Raw genomic sequence first — 10,852 nt, 5'->3', positions numbered from 1 at the left:
GACATGGCCCTGGAGCTGAATGCCTCCAAGCACCGCATCTACGAGTACGTGGAGTCCCGGATGTCCTTCATTGCACCCAACTTGTCCATCATCATTGGAGCATCTACGGCTGCCAAGATCATGGGTGAGGTCCCAGCCGGGTCCCTTCACTGGAGTCTGCTGATAGGTTAGGTTGCTTTGGGGAAGTGGGGTTTGGCCTTAGGAGCTCTATTGCGTTGTCCCCTGAAGACGAAGGTCAGTCAGCTTGGTGCATACACACATTAGAAGCATAGCAACCCCCTTCTAGGTTGAGCTGGCTGGCTCAATCACGTTGCACAAATGGCAGGCTAGACTCTTCCTGCCAATAGGCTCATTTTAGACCCTGGAGCAGCACAGAATACTGAAGTCAGCTCAGGCTTTCCTACTAGATGGGGCAGCAAATCCTGCCATGTGCTATGCTCTTCCTCCTGGACGCTCCTGTAGCAGAGTCGCTTCCTTCCTTGCAGAGAGATGCTTGCAAAGGGAATATGGGAAAAGCCACTGTCTTTGCTCACTTAGCTTCAGTCTTGAGTCCTACAGGCCAGGATGCTTATACTCCTGAGGCTGCTGTTTCAGAGCTGGCAAGTCTGAGACCAAGGTGCTGTGAGACCTTTCCAGAGGCCTCTGTTTGGCTCAGACATGTCTGCTGTGTCTTCATGTAGCCACACCACTTGTATCTGTATCCTTATCTGCTTTTCTTACAAGAACATCAGTCAGATAAAATCAGGATCCATATGACCTCATTTTACCCTAGTTATCTCCTTAAAGATTCTATGTCCTGGGCTAGAAAGATGGCTTAGTTGGAAGAAGAACTTGCTACCCAGGCTTGACAACCTGAGTGTGGAAATTCCCCCAAACCCACATATAAGGGGGGAGAGCTAAGTCCCATAAGTGTCTTCTGATCTCCGTGTACACACTCTACTTGTACACATAAAATAATAAAAAATAACCTCCTTCCCCCAGTAAAAAAAAGATCCTGTGTCCTGCTGGATGCAGTGGCTCATACTAGTAACTCTAGTATTTGAAAGGCTGAGGCAGGAGGATTGCTTTGAGTTTGAGGGCAGCCTCAGCTACAGAGTGAAATACTCTATCAAACCAGCCAACAAATGAAGGTGCAAAGTTGTCTTAGTCACTGCTCTAGTGCTGTCAAGAGACAACTATGGGCTTATTTACATTTCTAGAGACTTAAGCCATTATTATCATGGCAGGGAACACAGCAGCAGGCAGGCATAGTGCTGGAGATGTGGCTAAGAGCTATATCCTCATCCACAAACAGAGAGACAGAGACAGAGACAGGGACAGACGGAGAGACAGACATTGGACCTGGCATGGGCTTTTGAAATCTCAAAGCCCATGTCCAGTGACATACTTCTTCCAACAAGGCCATGCTTTGCTCTTTCTAATCTATTCAATGAGTTTCATTTCGTGGTGACTGTATGAGCTTATGGGAAACATTCTTGCTCAAACCACGAAGGTGTACATGAGCTTCTGGATGTGAGCCCTGTGTTCTGACCTCACCTCTTGTTGCAGGTGTGGCTGGAGGGCTGACCAACCTGTCTAAGATGCCTGCCTGCAACATCATGCTATTGGGAGCCCAGCGCAAGACACTGTCTGGCTTCTCTTCTACCTCCGTGCTGCCTCATACTGGCTACATCTACCACAGTGACATTGTGCAGTCTCTGCCCCCAGTGAGCCTTTTACCTTGTTCTCTGCCCCCAGCCACCAGGCCTTATCTGGCTTGGCTGGCAATAGCCCTCAGGCTCCTGGAGGATGAGGCAACATGGGTTAGAAGAGTGAGGGTATCATTCTGGGGCCACCACTTGACAATTCAATGGTTGGGTGGCTAGAAACCAGGGGCAGCCAGGGCATACTCCTTAAGAGGAGGAGTCTGGGGTATGGCTGGCCCTAGATGAGAAGTGATTATTGTAGTGGCCATTGTTACCTTCGCCTCTAGAGGTTCAGTTTCCTTTCCCCTTCCCATTGCTCCAGGATCTCCGGCGGAAGGCAGCCCGCCTAGTGGCTGCCAAGTGTACACTGGCAGCTCGTGTGGACAGCTTCCATGAGAGCACAGAAGGGAAGGTGAGGAGAGGACAGGCATCTGTCCCTGGTGCTTGGGGTCTTTTCATGGGAAGATACTACTTCAGAGAGCTCTCCAGACTAGCAGATGGATGTGTGTGTCTGCAACCCCCACTGAGGTCATCACATTCTCAGCTCTGTATCAGTTATAGAACAGCTATGACAACTCACTATAGATGGAGTGGCTTCATATAAAAGTCTGCTAGGCCTGCTAGCTCATATCTTTAACATCAGGTAGGCAGAGGTGGGAAGATAACTAGTTTGAGGCAGTCTGGATTATATAATAAGTTTCAGGCCAGACTGGACTGCATAGTGAGATTCTGTCTTTGAAAAAGAAAAAAGCACAGGGCTGGCTGGAGATGTGGCTCTATCACTTAAGTTCCTGCATACAAACATGAAGACGTGAGTTCAATTCCTAACACTCATGTTCAAACAAACAAACAAAACAAACCAGGCACAATAGTACATGCCAGTAACTGTAACTCCAGTGCTGGGAGGGTGGAGGTGGAAGGGCAATTGGAGCTTGTGGGCCTGTCAACTAAATCAGTAAACTCCAGATTCAGTGAGAACTAAGGTGAGGGGCCGGAGAGATGGCTTAGCAGTTAAGAGCACTGACTGATCTTCCAAAGCACCCGGGTTCAATTCCCAGCACCCATGTGGCAGCTCACAACTGTCTGTAACTTCATGGACCCAATACCTTCACACAAACATGCAGGCAGACAAAAACATGCACATATAACAAAAATAAATTAAAACAAGAAAAAGAAAGAAAGAAAAAAGGTGAGGAGATAGTATAGAAGCCATGATACCAAATCTCTGGCCTTTTGTGCACACAAGTGCATGTGAGCACATAGTTTCACTGGATTAACATCAGTGAGTTAGATGGGCAGTTCCCATTTGTAGGCTTCTGGGAAGAAATGTTCCTGCCCCTGTCAATACCAGAGGCCACCAGGCAAGGCAGAATCTCCGGCCTCTGACTCTACTGGTTTGGAGCCTCTTGTGATTACATAGATGTCAGAGGTCTGCCTCCATGTTTTTTGTCTGTGTGTGTGGTGGGTATGACTGGGATTGAACCTAGGACTCTATACATACTAGACAACTGATCTACCACTGAACTACATCCTCAGCTTACCCCACCCCTTTTTGAGACAGGTCTTATTTCTAGCCTAGGAAAGCCTTGAAGGATTTTTGATCCTCCTGTCCCAGCTTCCCTGGTAGCTAGGATTGGAGGTTGGTGTGTCACACACCATTTATATTCTAGCTGGGACAAAACTAACTAGGCAGTAGTCCTGAAAAGTCTACAGTGCGTCCAGTAGTGGTGTGTGAATACTAGGGTCAATAAAGGGAATGTGGGGTGAGGAAGCTTAGATTCTGACTGACATAGGACGTGTAGAGCTTTGAGGACATTTTAGTATGGGCCTGAGGGAGGTTACAGTCAGTCGTGTGGATACATGTGCTATATCCACCTGGAAGAGTGTTCCAGACACAGAGAATAGTGAGTACAAAGAACTTGATGCCAGAGTTAGGTGAACCCAGCAGGGAGGGGAGCCTGCTGTACCTAGGAGCAGATAATGTACAACCTCTGAGGGGCTCTTGCTGCTGTGGAGGCACTGAAAAGCAAGCAAGCTGGGATCTGTTCTAAGAGGCCAGGGTGTCCTGTGGTGTGGGAGTAAGACAGTGACGATGACATGCTGTCTGCTGACTAGACAATACAGGGGTTCTGCCTGGCCCATTTATGTTTAAAGGACTCAAGATAGGCAGTTATCCAGAGGGTGCAGAGCTTAGATGTGAAAGCTGAGCCTGAGGTACAAGTTCAAGGGGCACTAGGCACTGGAACTCACAGGACACCATCCCTGGACAGAGGGGAAGAACATGTCTTGGGGAGGGCACACTGTGAGGTGGTCAGATAGGTTGACAATACATAGATGTGTGGCTGAGAGGACAGTCTACATGGCTGGCCACAGCTTCTCCACTCCCTGTTAGGTGGGCTATGAACTAAAGGATGAGATTGAGCGCAAGTTTGACAAGTGGCAGGAGCCACCACCCGTGAAGCAAGTGAAGCCCCTGCCTGCGCCCCTTGATGGGCAGCGGAAGAAGCGAGGGGGCCGAAGGTAAGTTGTGATGGGGCTAGATGTCTGGAAGTGGGGAAGGGAAGCTGCTTCCCAGGCAGCTCCCTATATCCTGTTGACACCCACTTGCCCTAGGTACCGCAAGATGAAGGAACGGCTAGGACTGACGGAGATCCGGAAGCAGGCGAACCGCATGAGCTTTGGAGAGGTCAGGCTCGATCCACAGTACCACTAGGACCTTGTAGGGTCTTCTCTCCACACATCCTGTTGCCATCCCTCCTCCCCACCCTGTAATCCACTGGCTACCAGAGCCTCCTCCCTCCTGACTAGCCTCTCTTCTCAAACTACCTTCTCCATGGTGATGTTTGCAGCTGGGAGCTGGCTGCCTTCCCATGCAGTTCCCCAGGCTGCACCTATATCTGACTGTCATCTAGGTGATCCTGAAAGAACCCACTTAGGTGCCACCTCAGTAGTGCAGCTCACCCCAATTCTTGGCAACCTAATCTCAATGTGGAGGAAAAAATGACTACTCAGGTCAGGAACCAGTTCTTCCCAGGGTTCCTAGCTATACCCAAGCAGAGTTGGAGTAGGCTCTTACAACGTCACTTAGTGTAGCCAGTCCCCTGGCTGATCAGGTAGTGTCCATGAGACTGGCTGATTGGAGAATCTGTGGGTTCTCAGTGGACTGCCCCAGGGAACTGGCTGAATGTACCCAGCTTTTAACAGCAGGTTACTCCCATCTCACCAGATTGAGGAGGATGCATATCAAGAAGACCTAGGCTTTAGCCTGGGCCATTTGGGCAAGTCAGGCAGTGGGCGCGTGCGGCAGACACAGGTGAATGAGGCCACCAAGGCCAGGATCTCCAAGACATTGCAGGTATGGACTGGGCCCATGAAAATGGGAGGCAAGTGGGCCGTGGAGGTCAGTAAGCTTGGACCACAGCCTCCCCTTTCCCTACAGCGGACCTTACAGAAACAGAGCGTGGTGTATGGTGGGAAGTCAACAATTCGTGACCGCTCCTCAGGGACTGCCTCCAGTGTGGCCTTCACTCCCCTCCAGGTACCATACCCTTTTCTACCAGGCATGAGATAAGGCTGCTGTGGAGCTTTGCTGAGCTCACACATGAGCTGAAGCATCCGCAGTCGCACAGTGAGTGCCTAACAGTGACAGTTGTGACAAGCTCAGACCAACTTTGGAACCAGGCCTAGGACTCTGCCCATGTAATCCAGATACTCTCTGAGCTTCCCAGTCTTTGCGTTATGATAGCCCCACCGTCAGTGACGTCAGGGCAGGCTTGAGTCTCACAGCAGCCCAGTAGCACTGAGCAGTGTGAAGCAGAACTGGCTCAGGTTACTTACCACAGAGATAGACAAGTGTGTCCCATAGTGTCACAAGGAACTAAAGAGCTCCCTAGCTTGCTAGAAGTGCCTGCTGAGCACCTGCCTACCATGTTCCAGGCTTCAGGCATAGAAACAAGAGAGACAGGCTTTGCATTTGGGTGGAGATGGGTGTTGTAGGTTGGAGAGGACAGATGATTGAGACTGGTACTCAGTGTATTAGAAGGCATGGGCGCCAGGAAGAAGCAGGAGGAAAAGGTGATGGGGCCAGTGAACGCCCAGCCAAAAGGATTGGAAACATTCAATGTCGTGCCTGCCGGCATTGTCATCACTGTGATGGGGTGGGATTTGCTTGAAACTGGCTGGCCACATCCCTCTGGGATTCAATTTCCTTATCCAGAACCAGGTAGGAGTGGTGATTTTAACATCACCTGAGGAGATTAACAGTCCTGAGATCCAAGACCTGCCCCCATACTTACTGGGTCAAAAATCTCCCAAACTGAGGGAGACTTTAGGGACTGTAAAGGTTCCATGTCCACAAGAGTGTCTGGGAGACTGACATGTCCGGTTCTCACACTAGAGGGAGGCCTGAGTTTCCTCATTTCACCTGTCACCCTCTTCCTTTCCAACCCAGGGTCTGGAGATTGTGAACCCACAAGCAGCCGAGAAGAAGGTGGCAGAAGCTAACCAGAAGTATTTTTCTAGCATGGCTGAGTTCCTCAAGGTCAAGGGTGAGAAAAGTGGCACCATGTCTACCTGAAGGGGCCCACACTCCAGGTGGCCACCCACTGAAAGGACATAAAGGACTGGAGTGACAGATTTCCAGCCAGGAAGTTGTGGTGTAGTGAGGCAGCCTTCCATGCTCTGTCCTTGGCCCAAGGCCACAGCATCCAAGGAAAAGGATGAAGCACCTTAGCCTGCCTCTCCCAGCACCCGTGCTGCTGCCACCCCAAATGGACAGAGAGGTCTTCCTCACACTCAGCCTTTTTACACAGGGGGAAGGAAGTCCTTTTTTAGAATGAGTACAATTAAATGTGTAGTGTCAGGCTCTGAACAGAGAGTGTGATTGTTTATGAAAGAACCAGAGGACTCAGAGTGCTGGGGCTTCCAGTGTGAGTAGTATGGACCTAGCTCTCTTCTGCTCTTGTTCTGGAATCTAAGAAAAACCATGTCTGTCTTTAACACCACTACCTGCCTCATGAGAACATCAGCATCAGGGACACCACAAACTCCAGGACCCAATAAGACCCACAGGATTATTGTTCCTCAGGCTAGAAACCTCCTTGGTCCAAGATACACCCACACAAAATGAAGCACCTAGAAGGCTTGGGAAGTGTGACAGAAAACACCCACTCAGTTCTTCATTCATGGTGGAGCCTATTGTTTTAATTCATGTTTACTGAGGGGGCCACATCTCGGTCCTCAGCAGTGGTGAGACAAGTGGGTACCCTATGGGAGGTACCAATGCCAGGTAAGCAAAAGAAGTGCACACTACCCAGTCTGACTTGCAAACCAGGGCTTCATCAAAGGAAAAAGTAGAAAGTATGAACTGTGTTTGGTGTGTTAGGAATCTAGTTCTATAGGTGAGGGAAAATGGCTTCTGGGCTCCATTGTCTCTGCTTGAGCTTAGCTATGTTGGTCTGATCAGAGATGTAGCTGGTGAGGTCAGGGCTTTCTATCTTGGGCTTCCTGGTCTCTGTTCCTCTCTAGGCTTTCACTTGTCTACACACTATCTTAATCCTAGTCCCCTGTGGGTCTGGTCTGTTGGGGGAAAGCCCCTTGTCTATAACTTCCTTTAGAACCCCTACTCTGTCCCTGGCCTGGCTTGATTCTCACTTTGTCAGTGTTGACTGGAATGAAATATGAAAATGTCTCAGAATTCAACATGCTGCAGAATGTCTTGAGGGCTCACTAAAATATGGTTGCTAGTTGCAAAGTTTGATTCACTTTTGCTAAAATAGAGCTTAAAAATGTGTATTTCAGCCTGTAAACCAGCTATTCAGGAGACTTAAGACAGGAGGGTTGGGAGTACTTAGGCTACATAGTTAAGTTCAAGGCCAGACTAGGCTGTAGGAAAAGCTGGTGTCCAAGAGAGAGAGAGGGGGGGGGGGGAAGGGGGGAGGGGAGGGAGAGCGAGAGAGAGCACGAGAGAGCGAGCAAGCTAGCCGGGGAGAAATCTGGATCTGCCAAGATAGCACTATTGGTAAAGTGCATTTCATAAAAATATGGGAACCTTGGGAGGCAGAAGCAGGCGGATTTCTGAGTCTAAGGATAGCCTGGTCTACAGAGCAAGTTCCAGGACATCGTGGGCTACACAGAGAAACCCTGTCTTGAAAAACCCCCAAAACAAAACAAAAACAAAACACCAGCATAAAAACATGAGTTCGATACTTGGCACCCATATAAAAGGCAAGGAGTTGTAGCATGTGTTTGCCATCCCAGGGCTGAGAAGGTGGACTGGGGTATGTGTGGTCCTGGTGAGTGGCCTATCTAAAACAAAGCAAAACAACCTTAAAAACAGCAACAACAAAAATGAGCTGCTGAAGTTGACTTGGCCTTCACAGGCACATGCATGTGTATGCACACAATACATGTGTATACACACACGCACACAAAACTTTAGGGGAGGAGTTGGCTGGAGAGATGGCCCAGTGATTAAGAAGATTGGCTGCTCTTCCAGAGGACCTGGGTTTGATCCCCAGCACCCATATGTCTGCCTACAATGGTCTATAACTCTAGTCCCAGAGAATATGACATCCTTTTCCAGTCTCCTTGGGAACCAGGTGTATATGTGTTGTAGACATACATAAGCTAAACACCTATACATACACAGTAAAAGTTTTTAAAGGGCCAGGAATATAATTCAAAGCAGGGTGCTTGCCTAGCAGTGTCTAGGCCCAGTTTCAAACGATTTAAAAAGGCTGCCAGGTGTAGGGGTACTTTTAGTCCCAGTATTCCCAGGCAGAGACCAGAATTCTGTGAGTTGGAGGTCAACCTAGTCTACAGAATGAGTTCCAGGTCCTTAAAAGGATGAAGAAACAGCCACATGGTGGTAAGCACATACCTGTAATCCAGTACTTGAGAAATGGAAGCAGGAAGATTAGAAGTTCAAGGTCATTCTCTGTTACAAAGCCTGTCCAGCCTGTCCTATATAAAATCCTGTCAAAAAAGAGATGCAAGAATCGACTGGCAATAGCTCAATAGTAGTCTTTCTCCCTAGCATGTTAAGCCCTGGTTTCAAATCCCCCTCCTGGAAAGAAAAAAGAATTTCCACGGGATCATTTCAGGGAAAGAATAACTGGTTCTCAACTCTAGATGTTGATGCAATTGTTCTAGCATAAGTCTAAGTATCTGGATTCTACCTCTACCAACTCCCCAGGTCATTCTAAAGTGGAGCTAAGCCCGAGAATCATCATTGTGTTCTTACGGCCATTAGTATATCCTAGGAGCTTGTCAGAAAATGCAGAATTGCCCGGCAATAGTGGCAGTAGTTCCAGCACCTTAGCCCCAGCACTTGCGAGGCAGAGGCAGGCGGATTTCTGAGTTCGAGGCCAGCCTGGTCTACAGAGTGAGTTCCAGAACAGCCAGGGCTACACAGAGAAACCCTGTCTTCAAAAACAAAAACAAAAAAAGAAAAGAAAAGAAAATGCAGAATTGGTGACCACCTAGATAAAAAGCTGCATCTTAATTTGGCAGGGGATTCCTGATAAAGTTAGAAGCAGTTCCACATTCTCGGGGGCCGCATGAAAGGGCAAAACTATGCATGAATAGCAAACTCGAAAGAGTGTAGAAGGTGTTTAAAAAATCTGGACAAACAGGTCCCTTAGGTTTCCCTTAAGTCGATGTGACCCTAAGAATATGCATTTAAAAATTATGTAAATATGTGAGCTTAAGTGCACCGGCAGATGCCAGATGAAAGAGTCAAATCGTGTGGCTACCAGTCCTCTGCAGAAAATGTTCTTAACTGCTGAGCCATCTTTCCAGCTGAAGAAATATGTGATTTTTATAAGCCATTTTCCCCCCCTCTTGCTTCATGCCATTCTGATGCGGTGAAATGCACATGCACGTTCTCTTCAAGTGTTGATTTAGCTTCTTTTCCTCCGCCTAGCAGGAAGAGGTAGATCGACTTTCCCGATTCGTGAAAACGTGGTGCTCACGTTTTCAACGAAATCATTGCTCAGACTATTCATTCACTAATTCAGCAAAAGGCTATGGAGTGCTTTATGGGTGCTCAACACCGAGAAATCCAGAGAGGGAGACGCAAGTAAGTGTAAAAATGGCAGGAATCGAACAAAATTAAACCAAAGAGGCTCACCTAAGCACTCGGAAGAGTAGTCAGGGAAGTTTACTCCTTAAGAAGCATAACAGAACTCTAGTGAGTATCCATTACAGATGTAACAGAGGTAGGGCAAAGTGCAGTTTCCTCTGTAGTGCAAACAGGAGAGCGTCCCAGTCTGCTCAAACTTGAAAAACCCTAAAGAAACCCAGAGATACGACAGTTCCACGCTGTTTTGTGTTTCTCTGTCGCTTCTGCAATGTTCCTGATTCCTTCTTTCCTTCTTCCATCCTTTAGAAAGCATCGAGTTTTAGAGATATACCAAGCAGAGACGCTTGGGGAAGGACTATGAGGATCAGAAAACAGCCTAGACAGGCAAAGGAAGGATGCTCCGAGAACCACACCTGTCGGCAGGTTTCCCCGTTAATAGCTACCCTATTGGCCAACCAAGGGAAGGGGCGGGGCGTTGTCTAGCTCCTCCCCTAGGCCTGGCGGCTCTTTTGATTGGTAGAAGACTTGGGTTTACTATCCTCAACCCCCAGGCACCTCTCTTTCTCCCACTAGATAAGCTACCTTTAACTCTCAAGCTCCATGCCTTCTGTCGTTTTCCCCTACCCACCTTCATGACCAACCAATGAGTTCAGGGTAGACTATTCCTCACAACCAATTACAGCTGCCTTTAAACTTGACGAGCAACTTCCCGCCCCTCACCCTGACTCCACCCCGCGGCCAATTGATTTAGGGGAAGGGGGCGGACACATCCAATCAGCACGACATAGGCCTCCTGATTGACACCCAGACCCTCGCGCTGGCGTGTTGTGCTCTGAGGTGGGGAGGAGGAGGAGGAGGAGCCGGGAAGAAAAACCCGAGCCAATCCAAGCAAGCTGAGCGTGAGGCCAATCGAACGCCGCGCCCTGCAAGGAGCAACCAATCCTAACGAGGGGACTGGCCTCATTCTCGCTAGGAACCAATGGGGCGAGCCTAACGGCGCAGAGCGACGTGCTGCGGGAGCAATGACGGACCTATATTCGGGGCTCGGGGGCGGGCCGGCGCCAGAGACGAGAAGAGAGGAGGG

The 10,852-nt window shown here is 48.9% G+C and overlaps 1 protein-coding gene across 1 annotated transcript in view; it reads left to right on the top strand.

The window, feature by feature from the left end:
- Nucleotides 1-6,555, top strand: part of Prpf31 (pre-mRNA processing factor 31) — an 11,408-nt gene extending 4,853 nt beyond the window's left edge. Inside the window, exons 7-14 of the mRNA XM_028775040.1 lie at nucleotides 1-124; nucleotides 1,549-1,706; nucleotides 2,008-2,097; nucleotides 4,078-4,205; nucleotides 4,299-4,371; nucleotides 4,912-5,040; nucleotides 5,125-5,223; nucleotides 6,136-6,555. Coding sequence (XP_028630873.1) covers nucleotides 1-124; nucleotides 1,549-1,706; nucleotides 2,008-2,097; nucleotides 4,078-4,205; nucleotides 4,299-4,371; nucleotides 4,912-5,040; nucleotides 5,125-5,223; nucleotides 6,136-6,261 — 927 coding nt within the window. The 3' untranslated portion in view covers nucleotides 6,262-6,555. The remainder of the gene's footprint in view (nucleotides 125-1,548; nucleotides 1,707-2,007; nucleotides 2,098-4,077; nucleotides 4,206-4,298; nucleotides 4,372-4,911; nucleotides 5,041-5,124; nucleotides 5,224-6,135) is intronic.
- Nucleotides 6,556-10,852: the final 4,297 nt, after the last annotated feature.

The sequence above is a fragment of the Grammomys surdaster genome, unplaced genomic scaffold (genome assembly GCF_004785775.1).
Source record: "Grammomys surdaster isolate TR1022 unplaced genomic scaffold, NIH_TR_1.0 252, whole genome shotgun sequence".
In the NCBI taxonomy this organism is placed as follows: domain Eukaryota; kingdom Metazoa; phylum Chordata; class Mammalia; order Rodentia; family Muridae; genus Grammomys; species Grammomys surdaster.
Note: the sequence above shows the minus strand (reverse complement) of the source record. Positions and strands in the feature narration are given on the sequence as shown.